Source organism: Ooceraea biroi, chromosome 1 (assembly GCF_003672135.1).
Source record: "Ooceraea biroi isolate clonal line C1 chromosome 1, Obir_v5.4, whole genome shotgun sequence".
In the NCBI taxonomy this organism is placed as follows: Eukaryota; Metazoa; Arthropoda; class Insecta; order Hymenoptera; family Formicidae; genus Ooceraea; species Ooceraea biroi.
This window is the reverse complement of record NC_039506.1, coordinates 17679786-17699955: the sequence shown is the minus strand read 5'-3', so window position 1 is coordinate 17699955 and position 20170 is coordinate 17679786. Positions and strand designations below refer to the sequence as shown.

At 43.8% G+C, this 20170-nt stretch overlaps 1 protein-coding gene across 5 annotated transcripts in view; it reads left to right on the top strand.

Moving 5' to 3' along the window:
* LOC105274991 (dipeptidase 1) overlaps positions 1-20170 on the top strand; it is a 64618-nt gene that overhangs the window by 28979 nt on the left and 15469 nt on the right. For all 5 annotated transcript variants that reach the window (XM_020030236.2, XM_011331557.3, XM_011331555.3 and 2 more), the window contains 4 exons: positions 4693-4973; positions 5511-5667; positions 14876-15008; positions 17587-17737. In XM_020030236.2, coding sequence (XP_019885795.1) covers positions 4693-4973; positions 5511-5667; positions 14876-15008; positions 17587-17737 — 722 coding nt within the window. The remainder of the gene's footprint in view (positions 1-4692; positions 4974-5510; positions 5668-14875; positions 15009-17586; positions 17738-20170) is intronic.

Genomic DNA, 20170 nt, shown 5'->3' with positions numbered 1-20170 from the left:
AGATGAATTATTTATTTCGGAAAAAGTCACACTCGGGAGGAATTAAAAGCGCATTGTACAAAAGTACACTGCTCTGCGGAGGGAGGTGGGGGAATAATAATAATAATAATAATAATAATGTTGTCACAATACTCTTCATTTTGCCATTGGTATTGACGCAAACGAGTTTCCTTTTCTAGTTTTACCGTAACGCGATGGATTATTGCGAGTAACTGTTTTTTGCTAAAATCGTGAGAATCGATTGTTCCACGCGCGCGGCGCGGTGGATACGAAGGAAAACAACATCTCGGACGGGTGCAAAGTAGTAGCCATGAATCGTGTTTCAATCTCTCAAGACGAGACTCGCTCCCAAGCAAGATTTTGCAAGGATGCACCAAGCATTGTGTATTATGCGTCATCGTGAGAATGACAAGCGCGAGAACTTTGGTGAAATTTATCGCCGAGATAGGAAATGGGCCAAGGCGAGGAGAAAATATCTTTCCGCCGATGCACGGAAGCATGAAGCAGTCTATCAAAAGTATCGCATACTTTTCTCGTACAAATTATACAGATTTTCAAAACCGATTTCTTTTATTCATGTGTCGATGTGTCGAAAAAGGAGGATATTATCCTCGGAATTGAATTATGTCTTGATCGAATTGCGGAAACGGAAACGACAGACGAATGAAAGAGAAAGGCTCGCGGGAATGGAGCGTTTGCACGCGGTGCGAGAGACTTCGCTTTTCAAACGCTTAAAAGTTAATTCAACAACGCGCGCATTATTTTGCTCCGTCGCAGGAAGATATCGAAGACCAAAGTTTCAATTTAGATTTAGCCGAACAACGCTCAGCCAGACTTTCCGGAAGAACTCGTGGAATTACGTAGCGCATTAAATTATTTAATTCCAATGAAGAGATGGCTCCCTTCGACAAGAGAGCTTCCCTCTTAGAAAGACGATTCGCTCTCGTCTGCCTCTCCGCTCTTTCCCACGCTGCTGGTCGTATAATTGTTAATTAACTAAAAGCACCGGAGAAGGCCCTGGTCGTTATTAAGGCGAGTGGTCTGAAGACAAGAGTCAACGCGTGTCAATACGCAGCTCTTCACGTCGCGACGTATCGGTTGAAGGAAGCGTTGCATTTCCGTGTCGCGCCTTGTACAAAAAATATTCTCCATGCATAATCACATGGAAAACCGTGTAACGGCGTGTCAACGGATGCGAAATGATCTCGCGTGCCTTTGGCGACGAGAATGTAAATTACTGTCCGGCTGTCCGATAGACGAAGCATCGCCGTTTTCGAGCTTAGACAAAAGCTCCTTTCTGCTCCCTATTTTCTCCCCATTTTCTCCCTATCCGCGTGAGTATTTGCGCCAATTGCGGTGCGCGCTCATTACTCAAAACAAAATGTACGCGGATGTGCGAATTCGCGTGCGGCGGTCGTGATGGCTCGTGAGAACAAAGCTCGTCCTTAATTCCGGCTAAATGTCCCGTATGTTAGCGCGTCTCCCCATCGTCGACATTCGGACCGCCAAAATGGCGTAAATTCATTAAGTTTAATCCACGCGCGCGCGCGGCTGTCGTTTCGTTCTGTTGTCACACGTGGAAAATTTACATTTAACGAGCGGCTTATACAATTGAAGACAGAATGGCGAAATTAACGTCCCGGACGATAGGGATTAAAAGAGTCGAGGGAATACGCGCGCGTAACGTTTCGAAACGCGATGCAGCGCGAGATGATTATAAACGATCGGAGATATAAACTACGGTATTTGTTCGCCATGTTGTTAATTGCGAACAAGCGCGTTGATAGTTCCGAACGAGGCACAATTCTCCCGTTGACCATAATATTTCTCGTTACTTCCTTTCAATCAGCTCGCGCAAAATAGCGCCGATGGCAGGTCGGCTGAATTTCCGACAAATCAAAACTTTCTTTATATGTGAATGATTTGTTTCATCGTTGACAACATTTGGAAAATCAAATCGTTCCGGCTCTCTCGGCTTATTTGTCCGATTCAACAATGCATGTGACGTAGCATTGAATTAACGATTAAACCGATTAATATAAAAGCCAACGTTACGCTCGCAATGCAATGCTCGGTATGCAAAGTAAAGACCTTGTTGCGCGCAAAAATTGAAGAAGAAAAGAAGAAGAGAGAGCGAAAAAAAGAGTCAGAAGAGAGAATAGAAATAAGGGCCAATTTCTCTCGGCGGCGTGAACCATTAATTGCGCCGGAATGAAGAGAACGAGAAGACGGACGAGGTAAAGGCAAGAAGCTGCAGGGTGATCATAACGGGGGATATACGCACAGGCTCGAACAGGCCGTCTCTTCTTTAAAGCAGACTTCGCTCTCGTTTCGTCTCGACTACCCTTCCGGCTCGTTTTATACGAGCTGCTCAGCGGTCTTTGAATTCACGTCGAGGAGAAATTTATACGAAAACTTGACAATGCTCTCGCAACGTCGGTCTGGACCTACCGCCTTTCGAGCCCTCTCTCTCTCTCTCTCCCTCTCTACGGAATCTCTGTGCATGCGCACACGTAAGTCTGCAAAGGGATGGAGAACGTTTTCGATGGCGGGCGTTTGGCGCGACTTTGAGCCAGACATGCGACACTATGAATTGTATTTCTTATGAGAGTTTTGCTTCCTACCTTTCTCTCTAAAATTCCAACAGCTACTTACGCCTTTCTTGGCTTCGCGCCTTCATTTCAAGACGCCACAACGGCGCGCTATTAATGACGAGTACACTCCGCGAAGAGACTTAAAACTTATCGTCCATCCTCTCTCGCAGCGGCACGTTCCACTTGTCCGATTTCCAAAATTATGAACGGCGGAATAAGCGTTCTCCAAAGTCGCGTGGCTTTTATCTCTGACCGCCGCGCTACGTGAAATTTAGCGCGCTTCGAGAAACTCGTAGAAAAGCACCCTATTACAAGAGTTTGGCCAGGATCCTCGTAATGAGACTCATTTAGCGAGAATGCGTTTTTAAGAAGAAACTCAGAGCTTCTTGTCACCTCGAAGGGACTTGGAAGTACAAGTTGATCCATCCTCTCTCGCGTATTCCCTTTCTTTGAAGGCAGTTAAGACAGCGAGATTTGCGTTGACTTAACATTGATTGTGCGTTCTTGAAACGTGACGAAATAGAAACATATAAAGTAACATGTACTATTCCAAAGCAGATCAAAAGGAAAGATCAAAGCCACTGTCCTTTGTAGCGGTTAATATGTTTACGAGCTTCTTAGTTTCGTTCTTAATCACGAGGCGAAATAATGTTTTTCCGCGCATACATAAAGAACCAATTATGAATTTCGCACTTTGCGTCTCTTCGAGAAAACTTAATCACATAACAACGCGTCGGATGCTTGTGCATGTGTGAGCGTGAAAGAAGCTATTACAATTTTCGAGTGCTACGAATAATATGAAACGAAACGACGTAATCATGACAAACAGACGCAATGACTGCACTTGAAATTGAAAAAAATTTCGTATTCATGTCATTAAAATTATGAACAATGTCCATCACGAAGGTGCTGGCTTTGTCAGTTATATGTACGGAAACGCTCGTAGCTTTTGTTTTCATTACTCTCAGACAGCTGTAGATTATCCGTAGTATCGATAACCGATTCTCACTGTGCGGAATCGCAAACACGAAAACGGAGGGACGACTAAAAATGAGAATCGCGTTCGCACCGTTTCGCACTTGGATGATAATGCCTACCGTTTCTTTCATGTCACTAATGCGACGATAACTTTGACGGTTAAGCTCGTTGCTCGCCAGGGAATTTACCGGATTCATGCGCTCGTCGTTCGAGTTTCTCCCGTACGAACGTTTCGCGAAACTTCGTATCCCTCACATATCCGCATTATCGTGCGTTATAAATACGCGAAACTCAACGTTGAGGTTGAGTATGCAAAAAGAAAATGTACATCGTTGCAATAAAAGTTTAATCACCGAAAAAGAAGGAAAAAGTATTCTCGTCGTGTTGACGTCTCTCAATATTTTCTGATGATTCTTCTATCGTTAATTAAACTCTCCCTTCCTCTTTCTGTCTACGATAACAAAACAACTAAATTAGTTTCCATGATCTTGTCAATCTCACTGAGCAAGCGTGCAATTTTCTTTATTTGATTAACTAGAGCAGATAATTGAGCTGTAAATGTGAAATAATTCAATTATGAAAAGTTTGGTTGTTACGTATTGTGAAAAGAGGTACACGTACAAGTGTACTGTATAGAGAATTTCCAGAAGTCCGGCAAGTCACCCCTCGTCTTTCGCGGTCTTTGCAAGTACCTTCTGCGCTATACGCTGTGTGCTTGCAGAAAATTCGTAGCCAAGCGTTAACGTATTTTATGGTGGTCGAAAGGAGGGCGAACAAAAGTTTGCAGGGTTGCCTGCAGCGTTGCAGCAACGCCGCTCGAAGGAGTCTTCCTTCGAGGTTGCACTTCCGCCCGCGGTGGTTGTATAATATTTTTCCGTGGACATGTTGCAACCGCTGTTACCTCGTGCCATTTCGTTTGCATTATATTCGCGCATCGGCGTACTTTATCATGTACAATGTCTAAGATACGTTCAAGCAATCGTTAATGCGTGATTGTTGGACTTTACTTTCGTGCGAATGAAAAAATTCCAAATTTACGAAATATAAGTACGCTGTGACTGACAAACGAGTACAGGAAAGAAAATAGAAGATCATTGCTAAACAACGTGATTTCTTTCAGACCACGTGCCTAACAGAACTGCCAGACGTGGCGCCGTGCAACGGCACCGTGCGACTACCGCCGCCGTGCGAGGACTCGCCCAGCAGCGGCAGCAGCAAGGACCGCCGAGACGAGAGTCCTCGCAGGAGGTGTCGGCTGTTGGCGCCTGTCCTGCTCCTAGTGGCCTTCCTGCTCCTCGGAGGACTCTGTCTGCCGTTTCTCCTTCAATCTGCGCCTGCCACGCACCAGCAAAGACTGGACGTGATCAGGAGGATCCTCACTGAAGTGCCTCTGATCGACGGGTAAGTGCTCGTTATTAGACTCCAAGATCTATCTAGGAAATTCACAAATTATTCACGTATTAATGAAATAAAAAATGTAAAGCTTTTCACGAAAGCATCGATAAAAGCTTCGAATAGAAATTTTCTTGCCAATTTTTCAACTGCAATCTCATGTACAATGTATTCTCCATGTGCGTATTTTATGATATCTCATCAACATTGAACGCGTTATAAAGTATCACGCATCCAATATTACTGATATTGTTTTTGGATAGCCGAAGCCAGACAAATTCCCTCAGATTCTATCTTTCTCATTAATTTTAAGTTATTTTGTATAATAATTTACAAATATCGGACATAGAATACGTACATATACGTAAAATATTAAAATAGTATTCCGTTGATTATTTCGGAATTTTATTTCGAATAAATAAAGAAGCTTAATAAGGGAGATGTGTCTGAAATAAATGATAAATTTCGATGCTTTTACCTATTTAGTAATTCGAAAATCTAACATACACATACGCACACATACGTGTGACACGTTACAATCTTCAGGCACAACGATTTGCCCTGGAACGTTAGAAAATTCGTACACAATCAACTTGGCGAGGTGAACCTGAGCAGCGATCTTGGCAGGGTCGACCCTTGGGCCAGATCGGACTGGAGTCACACGGATATTCCTAGATTACGCGCTGGCCTCGTCGGTGCACAGGTGAATTGAACGCGTATTACTCGTTAGCTCCTTCGTTTCATCCACTATTGCGATACTGTTGCAATTTTCAGATTGATTCGAGTCAAATATAGAATTAGAAATCTCTGTTTACCATCAGCAATCAATTTTAACTTGCATACTCAAACAATGCACTCTTCGGGATATCATTGAAATATTATACGGAGTGAGTGATTTTTTAAATAGATCTTTTCATTGGTTGCGCAGAATAAAAAATCCTTTTGCACGATATCAAGGAACTAATCTTGTGCTCTTGGGACACAAAAATATATTCACACAATTGTAGCGCACAGAAATCTTTTTATTTACACTTCTAAAAGCATCCTCTAGCATTCTAAAAGCAATACTTATACTTTATTTGTGGAAAAGGATTTGTTATTTTGTAGAACCAATAAAAAGAATTCTGTGTGCTATAATCCTGAATTTTGTCGGTACAATACAGACGACTCCAGCAGTCCAGCTTCCCCTTAACGACAACTTGACGTTTAACGTGCTGATACTAAAGTTGCGGCTTGATTGAAACTATTTGATACAGCGCGAGTTTACGCTCGCAACTGCATAAAGGTGATCTAACTGCGGTCAATTGGAGCCATGCGGAAAGCAATCCAACTTGGACAAAGACGCTCGCCGCGGTGTATGTACGTCTCGCGGCATATCAGCAGATTTTACTGACAACGTCCATACGATCCACCGTAGAAATACAGCTCCATACAGTTCTGCAATGTCAAATCCGCGTGTAAAAGCAGCCAATTATCAAAACGTACTCTGCGCAAACTGAAGGACTACATATGTGCGCGCGCGCATGTACCGAGTAGAATGTTATTCACATGATTGCTAAATGCATATTTAGCAATGTAGTTTCAAACAATTCGAATTCATTATCAGGTTCATCTATATTCGTTGTAACGGATCGCCATTGGTCAGCGTACTACGTCTGTAATTGTACTTGACTACGAGTGCGCCCATTCAATTGGCTCGTGCTAAACGATGTGTCGAAATGCCTACCTACGATGCTTTGCATGCAAACGATAAAACAGAACATTTACTCGCTCGTAATGCCACTTGGCGTAACGCTGATCAGCGACTAATAGCTCTGCATGAGCCAGCAACCAACACCACCGATTAGTCGAGATCGCGGATTATCTCCATTTGCCGTGATTCTCGACGAATCGAGCATCTAGTAGCCGATAACGCGTATTCTTCGCAAATGTACACACAAATAATGATTTGCCGAGATATTGGCAATGGACAGCGAGAAGAAAGAAACGAGGTTTTAGTTGAAAGTATAATATAATGAAAGTGCGCCAACACGGTACGGTCAATCGCTCACCGTAAAGATGACCACGCGCGCGCGACGTTTCAAGTATTAAGAATAAATGTTGAACTCTCCTGGCCTGACTCTCTGATGTGGCCTCACTCTCAATCGCCATCGATAAGTTACGATCGTTGAAACGGGTCAATAAGTGAGCACTAACTCTTATCGATACAGAAATCCCCGCCGTCTGTTGGTGTCTTGCCGAGATATTGGCAAATATAGGCGTAGGAAGGAAGTATCGTCTATCTTCGTCACTACATCTACGAGATGTTGCGAAAATTTCAACTAGGAATTATCTGGGAAAGCTTACCAAATTTTATTCGTCTCCACCAATTCCCGCATGGCTCTTTAAGTAACGTATGACGTTACGACTGTAAAAAGTTATTTTGTCGATTAGAAAAGACGCATCTGCTGGTATGTAAGAACAGTCTCTTGATTTCTCATTGTAGCTATATTTACAATTATTTCGTCTTTTCTCTTTCTTTTGCTGATTGATACGGATGTCGCGGGTGTTCGCTCTTGGCTCGCGGAGGATATTAATGGTCCTCTGGGCGCGTTCCATGACAGAGGCAAGCCAATTTCGATCTGGATCAATAGCGACACCATAATCAGCAAAGCCCTCGGCAGAGCTATTCACTTAGGCCGAGGCTGCTGGTGGCAATCGCGGCGCTAATACGTCGCTATAGAACGTCGGTACCTAAACTCTCCCTTTCCCTCTGCCTTTCCTTCCTCACATATGCGCGCGCACGCACACACACACACACACACACACACACACACACACACTCGCATCCTGACTGCGTGTATGGCTGTCGCGTTCACATCGCTTGCATCATCGCCGAACTGCGCCTGCCTTGAAGATTAAGCCAGAAATTAGATCGCGTCCGAGTCACTTGACGAGAGATGATCAGCGTGACGACAAATTATCTAGGAATGCTCGATTCCATGCGAGAAGTATTTCAACGACGAGCAACGAGTAAAGCAGTAAAGTAAGGGATTGATCTCTGTTTAAAACTCTTCAACGTTTGTCATTATCAAATCGAACGATTTCATCATTGTCAATCATGTTTTAATCCGAAGCACTATCGAATATTAAAAAACATTTCTCAATTCGCCGAAGCAAACGCGGTCACTCGAAGCGGTTTGCTCGAACGTAAATCTACAGTATCAATAGCTGCACTGTGATTCTTGTACGCGTATGAGTTTCCTATTCGCCACACGAATGCCCGGCTAAGACTCGATAGCGCGACATAGCGAGCGATTAGTCATAATGGGCTGGCTCATATAATGGTCCAAAGTCAAGAACCCACGTACTCATTACGTATTCTACCGAGCTTGAGCTTGCAGCAGTCGAAACTTGGACAAGTTTGCACCGACACTATTTGGACGTTGAGAGAAGGGTGAGGGTTAGCTGGCGGACTTGGTAACGGCGCTCTGCCAGTGTCAATGGGGCCGGTAAGGTCGAGGAGAAACTTTGGGCTTCGATTATCGAGCCGCTAATTACGCCGAGTCGCGCTCACCTCGCGTGAATTTGCCTTGTATTAAAAAATTTCTCCTTATTAATTATTAAAATTACTAAAAGATACAATTTTTTTCTGTTCAACATTATAATAAATACATATTCGAAATTCTAGAATCACACAATTTTTGTCCCTTAAATCCGATTAGCGATTAGTAATCAAAGATCTCGATTCAATCACGGTAAATGGTACAATTCGATCAGAGATGTCGATACATCAGCCAAGTATCAGATTATCCAGACGCGAGTGACAATTCCGATCTGTTTCTCTTGACAGCCATCTCTCACTCGAATTCCTACGTTTGGTAAACGTACCTATACTTTGCACGCGTTATTCGAATAACGTCGCTACGCATACATTGTATCCTATTTCTCGTTTTTTTTTTACCAAAGCTTGAAATAAATTAAATATTATTTCTTGAAATTATATCGTACGAGCCCGCGCGCCCGTCCAATTATATTAAATCCTCGTAGTCGTCGTGCGAGCAATCCGCTTACCGAAATTATAACGCACTCGGCGAAATATGGTGATGCGTTATTAAGTTTTAATTGATTTCAGTAATTCAATTAAAATGGCAATAGGGGTAAGAATCATTTGAATGCTATATCGACTTTTTGTAGTGGAGCAATTTGTGCAATGTAGAAAAATCGATGAAGCGTCGAAATTGCACGATACAATAACGAAATCAAGCGGTACGGATGGCAGATGTCGATATGTCAATCACTTTTGAAAATCATTAGAATTCAGCCTATGTTCTTGTTCACCTTTGATTTCTGCGCGAAGATATTCTTGCATTACGAACATTGACTGTACCTTTGGTAAACAATACTCTTTGAGCGATATATGCACAGCGTATTTCATGCATTGCTCAGTTGCTATGACACGTTACAAATGCCGCCAAAGTATGCGTAATTACAATTAGAACAAGAGAGAAAGAAAGTGTTTTGATATAATTATTATGTACATATAATTTGATAGATAGACTTGTAATAATAATGTGTAATAAATATTGATAAAGATTAATAAAGAGAGAGTTAGCGCCTGGTCGAGCTTCTTTCAACTCGTTGTCAATGATCGATCGCGCAAAGTCGTTTATCACGAAGCCGATTTGGAACACGCGGAGAATCGCAATCGGCGACCTGATTGGTCGTGATCCACCACGATGCCAAGTTTTACGAAGGTCTGTGGTAGCAGCGACAGGTGTCGATACGTCAATCAATTGGACGGATCGATATGATTCGGCATAGCAGGTACGCGTTACGTTCTCGGCCGATGAGAAACGGAGCGTGCGGTATGAGGACCCACTGGGGCGGAGGACCGAGGCGAATTGGCCGTTATTACTAGAGGGGTATTATAGTCGGTGTTGGCGCACGCAGGACTGGTTTACGCGGGTCCATTTATAGCGGGTGCATGGCGCTCTGATGGTCTACCACTATCATAATTAGGTCATATTGGATAATGGCATTGCACCTGGTCATTCTGAGAGAACGGATCTATCTACTGCGAAAAAGACGTCGTATATCGTATCATCGAGGAGGCTTTGTCCTTTACTTGATTTGCACGCATTCCCTCTGCACGGACGAGCGAACACTGACAGAAAGGAACTTTACTCAACCTGTTCCATTTCGACCAACCTGAATTCGAGAATGTCAATGAATTAACGAAAAGCGTATTCGCTTCCTCTCTGCCTGCTCTCAAATCCCCTGAGTTATTCTTTCGTCGTATCTTCCATTTGCCGATTGTAAAGCGTACCGTGCTAATAACGAGATATTGATTATTCGGGCTTTTTGCCAAAAGGTTCATTTCTGGCATCGTGTTGAAGATGAGTTACGTCGACGATCGCGGCATGACGATTTCGGCCGACGGAATACGTGACCGTTCCGCTTGTACGATTATAATCGGGAGAGACGCGAGATATTTTTTCAACGGAAACTGGCTCGATCTCGCTGCATAAAGCGCGGAATGTAACAGCGGCGCGGCGCGCACGCTGAAATGCTCTTTTTCCTCACACCGAAGCGAGAGAGAAAGAGAAACGTTTTCGCCGCCATTATTCCTCCCGCCTATACAACGAGAACGAGCCAAATCGTTGTTTACCCGATTCTCTAACTTGGCATCGGAAGCATCCGCTTTAAGATGGCCGATAAAGTCCCGCGTACTGGCGAAATTCAATTCCTTCTGTTGAAATAACGGAGATGCAGATGATACAACAGGACAATTATAAATCTGAATTTCTATTATTTGTTTTCTTTCTTCTCAACTCGTCAAAATACTCGATTGAATCACGCGACAAATCATGAGAGACATCAGTTTGACAATCGTACTCGAATCGAATTTGAAATTCTGGACGCGTTATGAAAGGGAATAGCGAAATAACCTCTTTCTCGAATCGCAGATACCGGGGACTCCTAATTCAATTATCGAAACAATTGCGACGAAAGACGTGGCCATTGTCGCTGACGAGAAGCAGACTACGCTGATGAAACTCAATTTTTTAGTTCCCTGAGGCTGCTTGTCCAAGAGCTCTTTTGCTCTCGTCCTCTCCTAGACTTGAATAAATATTAAGATTCGATAGAAAAAAAAACTTGGTGCGCGCCGCAAACTCTAGACATTTATTGCATCTTCGTCTGTGTTCGTGTGGTCTCGTTTGTCGAGTTGAAAATACCCAGATGAAGCCTCGGACGCGACAAACGGATCAAAAAGTTCCTTCGTGTACACGAGGAAAGAAAAATATATACTTTTGCGAATACTCTGAATTATCGAACGATTATTATCCGATTATATAAGAGGGAAAAAATACGCTGCGATGGAAAAGGAACATGGACCATTTGTGTGTAAATTTCAACAACTTTGTTCGTTTTCTGAAAGACTACACATATCCATCGTTGAACCATTAATATTTTTCAAACAACAATGCACCATTTAGAACGCTATCGATCCACGGCTCGTCGAGTCCCTTCCAGATGTACGCGTTGACGTACGCAATATAAATTTTACGCACAACCGTTTCGCGTTACAGGACAGCTCCGTCGCATCGCGTCGCGCCCGTCAGCTATGATTTACTGTCGCATCTATGGGCGCGCGATTTATTTAGCAATTTTACGACCGACAGCAATATAAATAACGCGCCATAGTCACGTAAGCCCTACGACAAATCCATCGAGGGTTAAGCTGGAGTCCGCCCTTAATGGTGGGCCCAGGCAGAGCGGTAAGCACGTCCATACGGACCAACTTCGTTGCTCCTGAGTGCTCGTCCGCAGATAAAAGCTTGCTCGGAAAATGGAGGGAGGGAGAGAGAGGGAGGGAGAGGGAGAGAGCGAAGGCTCGAAAACTGAATGCGGAATCGCTCTCCTCCCCTAAACTCGAAAAGAGAACAAAGATACCGTAACTACGGAAAGATTCAAATTCCATATTCTTGGTTGTATAAATATCGTTATCAATATTATTATTAATACCAATGTAAGCGTTAGCCAAACGCAATGAGCACTCGCTAAAGAGAAATTCTTTATATGCTAAAAGTTCACGATAGATAACTCGCAAAGTCAATGTATCAAAATGACTGATAGCTGTGCTTATTTTGCATTCACTACGAAACAAGAGAATCGAAGGTGCATTAGCGCGCAACGAAAATTCACATCTACAAAGTTCAAGGCTCAGAGTACTTGTGCATAGAAAAAAAGTATTCTGAGAGAATGGCGAACAGAGTTTGGTGGCGAAATGGTTTTCTCACATTTTCCGTAAGAAGTCGAAGGAAGCAGCGCGAAAAAGCATCGCGACTCATCCGCTAGAAGCGGTGCAGAAAAGCGTCCGGGGAATTGCGAAGTAGTTGACGCAAAAGTTTTTCGCCAGTGATGGAAATTTGACTAACTGCGTTTTGATGAGAGACATGATTGATCTACGTGCAGGAGATCGCACGTTGACAAATCAGTTACTTTTGTTTCAAGTTTGACAAAATCCGAAAATAAGACAATGCGATACTCGTGGCGGAAATATGAAACGACAAATCTGGTTTTCGGCTATCCGGTGCAGCATGGAGGAGATGCGAGACAAGCTCTAAGTGAATAGCTGGATATCCTTAACAATGACAATTTTGTTCACAAACAAATTTGCCACAGTAGAAGCATGATGAAACTCCATTTCTTCCCAGTTGGTTGGGACGCGGACAGAGACGGAAACGGAATTCCTACCCCGCTTGCTCTCTACCTTCATTGCCCTTCCTCCAGCCCTCGACTTCTCCTCGAGCCGAAAACGCGGAGAAAGTACCGTGACCGCGAAAAGATTGTCAAAGTTTGCAACGAGGGAACCGCGATAAGAGATAATCAGCGAGTTGAAAGCTTCATCCGCAAAGCAAAGTTGGTCGCGCTGGACCAGCGACCCTATCGTGCTGTTGTTCGCTCCGACGTTATACCCTTACCACCTGACCTCCTACGAGGTTTCCTCTATTGCGAGATAGCGCGCTCGTGATGCAAGCCATTCCAAAAGCAAGAAAATGATTTTCTTGTAGCGAAAACGCTGTTTCGACGGAATACGAAACGAGAGAACTCTCACGAGTTGTGAGTGCACTTGCACCGCGGAGCGACTTTGTCTTAGCAAAAAGAAGTATGTATGACTTTCGCTGATTGGCGCATATACACAGTCACGAGTTTTGTGAGTTTTACATTTTACTCTACGAAATAATACGTATCGTACTGTATAGTACATCGTAAAAACGATGAAGCTTCTCACTGAACTCTTCATGTACCTCTCAACGATGCAGGGATGCAAAGAGGTGCAAACATAGCCATCGCGCAGTTTTCCTACATGTTCTATACTCGTTCATGTAAGTATCTTGACGTTTATCAGCGCAATTAAGTTTGCAAAATTTCACGTTATCCCAACGGCACAACGACGAAGCATTCGTCGACTTCCATTTAATCCACATGGTTGTTTATCCTTCATCCAGTTTGCGCAGACGCTCTCTCGCGATACGTTTTCTTCGATAAATACGTTTCCGGGACAGATTTCTCGAAACGTTGCACAGCCATCGAGCGGATATTCCGTCGGCAGCCGTCGCATGTTTTGAAGCCGAACCTCGTCAGTATTATCTGCTTTCCTTCTGCAAGAAGGCACGTAGCTTTCCGGTTGGACGGTTTTATCTGCCGTATATTACCTCCGTGATATCATTATTAACTGCGATTCGCCATGCAATCGGGGGAAAGGGTGTCCGGACGATAGGGAGATAGGGAACGTCTGATCAGCTCGGCGTTTGCTGCTCGCGACGCAAACTCCATCAGTTAGCGGCATCAGATTATTAGCGTCCCTGCGTCTATTTCGCCATGACGAATAACCCTCTATCGCGCGCATCTGCCGCGCGATCTACCGGAAAGATGTCTACACGCGCGTCCACGCACTCGTGTAAATTAGCCCGCAAAATACTGTGTGAATTATTTGGATTCGCAGCCGTTTAGCAGCGAGTGCGATGAATCGTGGGCGTTTGTAACCTCACCGATTAATTGTTCCAAAGCGATGCTCAATGTCTGACAATATTCTTACAGTCACACAAAATACCGAATCCACTGTCGTTGTTGCGACACACAACGTTGCGAGTAAAAATCCGTGATAAACTCGCGGCATCGGCATCGGTGCAAATGCACGTTCAGAAACGCTAGTCCAGAGGAGACATCCGCGATGAATCCGAGCGACGATACCTCTGCATGCTTCTACGAGAATTCGTTTTAGTCGCACAAACGTCACCTCGCATCTCTCCTTCTTTTTCTTCTCGGTCGATTCTCTTTTCATCTGTATCAGGCCGCGCTGTCAACTTCGCTACCCCGACGCATCACCCCATCCATGTCGTTATGCGATTAGTATAATAACGTTGACGTCGGGAGAGAGCCGCAGTGCGCGAGAATGCCAATCGCGTTAGACTACACCAAAATTCAATATTTACGCCAGCGCGCGGCAACTCGGCGCTAATTAGACCGCTGGGTAATTGGTAACGCTAGTTCTCCCTCAAAGCACAGTGAAATTCGGACCGAACGTATTCCCGTGTTCCCGCAGCTAGCTATCCCGCGTGCTGCGCGTCACGGGACGATATTGACGTTCGATTGCTCGACGACGCACGTCGGATGCTTGCCCGATCCGCGGAATTCGACATTCGCTGAGCACCGCGAGCGTTTAACCCAACGGGTTGAGTGGATCTATGCGCGCGCAACATCGAGATATTCCGCGCCACGGATAAGCGTTTCCATCGGGTTATCTGGCCATCCGAAACGCCTAGTAGCGAAAACGTAGTAACAAAATCCCAAAATACGTGAATACGTTTGTACCCGACCGACTCATTTGGAATGTGTGCGATACGACGAATATCTTTTTCTAGTTCTGGTCCGCCTACGTTCCTTGCGGTGCCGCTCAGTTAAACGCAGTCCAACTTTCGCTGGAACAGATCGACGTGATTCGTCGTCTCGCCGAAATGAATGCTCAACACTTAACCCTGGTTACCTCCGTCAAAGGTGAGTATTCAGCACTGATCTGCGTTCAACGCTTCGCGTGAACCGCATTACATGACATTATATGGTAGTTGTAGCACACGAGACACACACTCTCTTGGACATTCATTTTCCCAATCTCGGAATATCGGATATCCCAATATCGGAATACCCGTCAGGAGTCCCGACGTTTCGCGACGTTTGCGCGCGGTATCGCTCGCGAAAAGCAGAATCTTCAACCCTGCCAAAACGTATGACAAATTGAATCCAGTATTATTAGGAATCCTCCTTTCCCTCTGCTCTCTTTCCTCCGTCGTGTCTTCCGACAATCCAGTTAATCTCGAGTCTATCTAATCTTTCGTAAACTCAAAGAATTCTCTCGTGGCCAGCGTGCATTACATATTATTAAACGTACGTACGCTAATCGCCAGTCCCACGGACAATAAATATTACGGAAAACGACCATCTTGGAGACAGTTTCGCATTGAGACGATTTGAGAGGATAAAGGACTGCTATTAATTGCTCCGCTTCTTCAAAGTTCAAGAGGAGAGTCGTTATTGGAATCGATTCAATGGCATAACTTTGTGCTGTGAAAGATTTATCACCGATGAACGAAAGTATTAAGCTATCGGCCATAATCGGCGAAGGTTTCTACTGATGAGAAAGACCCGGCTTGTTTGTGCACGTTTTACGGATATCGATCCAACGTAATAACGATATAAAATGTGCTGCTTGAGACAGGATGTAATCCTCCCCCTCCCCTGTCCGTCAAAACTTTTCTTATCAAGATACACCAATTGTCGCAGATGCAAAAACATTTTTGCAGTAAACCTGTGCAAACGAATGATCGATGGTAGCGCGCGCTTGAGATCAAGTTACGCACATCGAAATATAGATAACAAGCGAAGAGAAGTGAGACTGATACTGGTACTGGTTCGCCTCGCAACGAAAGTCTGCCAGTGGAACTTATCGCGAGTAACCCGGTCCGGAAAGCTGTCAGCCATTTTCATAAGCTCGAGGAACTTGGCCAAATGGCAAAGAAGGTCGCGACACGAAGAAGGCAAAAGGTGGAAAAGCCAGTGGCTCATGCACGCGAACTTGTCTCGCGATGACGCTTGGGTGGTGAAAAGCGCACTTTCGAAAATGATTATAACGTTTTTATTTGTAAAACCGCTCTTAGACGTGATTGTACGTGAATAGAGACTCGTCGCGTGAGATGCAGCAATTAATTGTAACAACGGCAGAAATCTCGTTAAAACGCGGAAGAGCATTCATTTAGATTCGTTTTATTTTTGGAACGAGGCAAGCTACTTCCGAGCGAGCTTCGTTCGAAGCAGTAAAGGCGAAGAACAGTTACAAAAGGAGATTACCGGTTTTTTAATTTTCGAGATCAGTGGCCTCAGAAGATAGTATACGGCTTTCTTCTGTCGAGATAAAAGCTATCAAGTCCTATTAAATGTTATAAAATGCTTTAGCTTAGTCTTGCATGATAAAAAAGTAAATCGAGAGAACAAGCGCGTAACAACTTTGAGGATTAACATTACTTTCTTTTCTAGCTACGCGTGCTTCCCCTTTCTAATTATTCAACATTTTTTAATTATCTGAATTATTCGCACGCGCACCAAGTTGCTTCTTAAATCTGAACGTGTTTCATATCCTCATATTTTTGAATTAGCGTCTGCTGATTGCTGTGCAAAAGAATAAACGGCATGGATCTAGTAAGCGCGGCGTGAGAACGGATTTTATCGACGAACGAATAGGAAGCAACAGGACGATAAAAGTTTACGAGTCTGACGGATCCATCATTAATCCTCAGTACATACATATGCGCATACGCCCGCGCCGTCAAGATCAGCGCAAAATCTACAGCAAAGTAAAAAACTAAAATATGCGATTAAATAAATATTATAAAATCGACGCGCGAATCGACATATTCGATGTAAAATACGATAAATCAGCTGGCTTAAAATCCCACTGTCGCCTGATGTGATTTAAAAGTTTCAATGAGGCGACAGCAATCCTGGAAGCACTTCCGAAGACGGATCTAAAAGCTGATTTTTATCGATCTTTTCATTCACTCGTATCTCACCCGGAGCGACCGACCTTCTGAGATTTCATTCCCGATCTCTTCTTCGAAGATCATAAATAATCTATGAGCACCATGATTCTCCGATCTAGAGACCTCGCTTAATCTCACAAAGTGTTACTTTAATTTTGACCAGCGAAAAAAAGGAGGGATTATAAAACTCACGCCGAGAGACGACGAACAGGTACGACGAAAAAAATGAACGAAACTTTGCTCTCTGATTTACGGAAGAATTGTGATTCGGTCGACAACAAACTTTGCCAAAGATGATTCCGCAAGAGGAATACCTAACTCGTGTACTTGGATTTCCCGAGGGTTAAACGCGTTTCGTTTTCGGATTTTCGATAGCATTAAAGTAGTGACACTTGTCTAACGTCTTTTCCCGAATTAAGAAGCATCGTACCGTGCTCACCATCTGACGCGATGATCGATTGATTTTACTTGAACAATGACATATTGTAAAATGCAGAAAATATAATAATAATCATCGATGGAAATTTGCGGCGTGTATACAGGTCTCATCGAGGCACACCGAGAAGGCAAAATCGCGAGTCTGATCGGAGTGGAAGGCGGTCATTCCTTGGGGAATTCTCTGGGTGTTCTCAGGACATTTTACGGCCTGGGAGCGCGGTATCTTACTCTGACACACGCGTGTGACACTTCCTGGTGAGTATGAATCGCGAGTACCTACGCGTGAATTTTCTTCGAAATAATTAACTTGTTGTTAACGATGCAAACCTCAATCGGGTTTGTCGTCGAAGTTTACGAGACAAGCAGTTATAACTAAGCAAGAAAAAAATTATTAAGAATATTGAAAACCGAGTTACGACACTCTGTAGGAATGATTCTTGAAGATGGCTCATCCGCTACCGAGATATTGATTTATTATCGAATGTACTTCAACTTTAACACGAGTCGCGATACCATATACCGCTTGCATACTTCATTAAAGTTAGGAGATTGCATTTTCTCATTCGCGAGATCAAGATTCTGCGGGATATTTCGTTTCTTTGGCATCGCTTCTTGTCGCGTCTTCTCTTATCTCACGCTCAAGAAGTTTCTTCGTATACAAGCCGCTCGTTCATCGAGCATCCGGTTTTTTTTACTCGAGACTCGTTGTGCTTCGTATCACGATCCACTCTTAGAGGCAAACCAATTCCACGGTTGATCGGCTTAACCGAAAGCCAAAGTAACCTGAAATCTGGACTCTCGAATCGCTCGCGAAAGTTCTTTTCAGTAATTTCGGAAACACCCCAAAGCCTCCATTTATTTCCTAGTGTACTCGAAAAAGAAATTGCGAGAAAGGAACTTTGTTTCGCCAAGAGAGAGAGAGAGAAACCACGCCTCTTATCAAAAAGAGATTCAGTGTCATTGTCCTTAGGTGAATTTCTTAGACATCTCATTATCGCGTGCATGTACGTGTGTGTAATCGGTTACTAATATATCTACTATTATAATGTATCATTCTCTCATTTCGCGATCGATCTCAATTTCTCAAATTTTATAAAGATTTAATGACGAATTCTTTATTCATTATCTATTATAAGTATATTTGCAGTTTTGCACAATTTTTCAGACAATCAAACAAGGGACCAAACACAGTCATTAAAAAACAGGAAAAATTTGTCATTATACGCACTCTGGTTTTCGAGATTGCACAATGTCGCGACGGAAGAGCTTCTCCTCCAGCATTGAAAAATCGATTCTTACCAGAGGTTTATGATGCCAAGTATCGCGTGGAGTTGTAAATAAAGTTCGCGCTTTTGTGCGTCCGTTTGCGCGAAAGTAACGTTACCTGCGAGTTGCGTTTTCACAAAACATCTCATCCTACGTTATTTGCAGCTCGCAAATTGCAAGGACGAAACTTCACGTATACGGAACGATTGGTAATCACGCGCAATTCAGTTGCCATCTTTGCGATGTTTCTCTGACGAGTCGAATTTCGGACGTCGGACGACACGGACCGTGCGTGCGTTTACCGACCGCACGTATGATCATTGTATCTTTTACGAGCGAGAGGGATCACGATCTAATGGCAATAATCTCACCCCGTGTATGCCCTGCCATACGAAATAGGATTTACACCTCGAGGAGCAAAGTTAGATGCCTCGGTGCTTTCGGGATGTAAATTACGACGGTGACCGCCGATATCACTAACTCTGACGTCGCTTTAAGGTCGAGTCGTATTATACGACAATGGGCATCGCGACCTGGTTCACCGTGCTCCTTTCGAGCCTGCTTTATGTCTCCCTCGACGCCGTGACGCTTACCGCAGTAAATAAGAATCGGAGTCACACGTCGGGCCCTCGTGCGAATCTCTCCTCGGATAGTACATATTTTTCTCTTCTGACCTCCCCTTAATTTACGCCAATGCCGTCTCACGACACGCGAGGATAATCTTTCCTCGGCATTTATTTCTCAACTTCTTTTGGAATGAAGAAAACGAATTATTGTTTATTCATTGGACAAACGTGTCGCTCGAGTAATTGCGCGGATCGACTACGAATTAATTGAACGGAATGAAAATTTTATGCTTTTTATAAAGTTAGGCGCTAAAATTTTGTAATAAACATAAAATACAACACAAATATCTCACGTTAGAAAGCAGCAAAGACGTAGTAGCTACATACGACGATAGCATAATACTTGTTTGTCGGTATGTTGGAGGGGACAAAGGCGATGCACGTCTACGAAGGCGCAGCGCCTACGAGGTATACAGTCAGCGTTCGAAGAAAACTTGTCGTAAAAATGCGGTTTCATTCCTGTGGCCTGAGATTTCCGGCATCTATGAGGAAAAGCGCGCTTTTATTGGGACAATATCCGAATTGCTTTCGGACGTGTACCCAGAGCTTAATATCAGCCTCTGACCCTATTCTCTCTCATCTCTCTCTTTCCGTTTCAGTCGCGTGCCGTTCCCTTCTCCTCCCTGGGGATGTGAGATCGTCGACCCGATTGAATTTTCCACAGTTCTAGATGACGATGCCGAATCATCCCTAGCGTTTCCATCACCCGTCCGGTCCGACGATCGGCTATAGAGAATTATCCAATATTTTTTATACCATTCACGCTTTCACTCGATAACCGTACCTTGTACCTTGA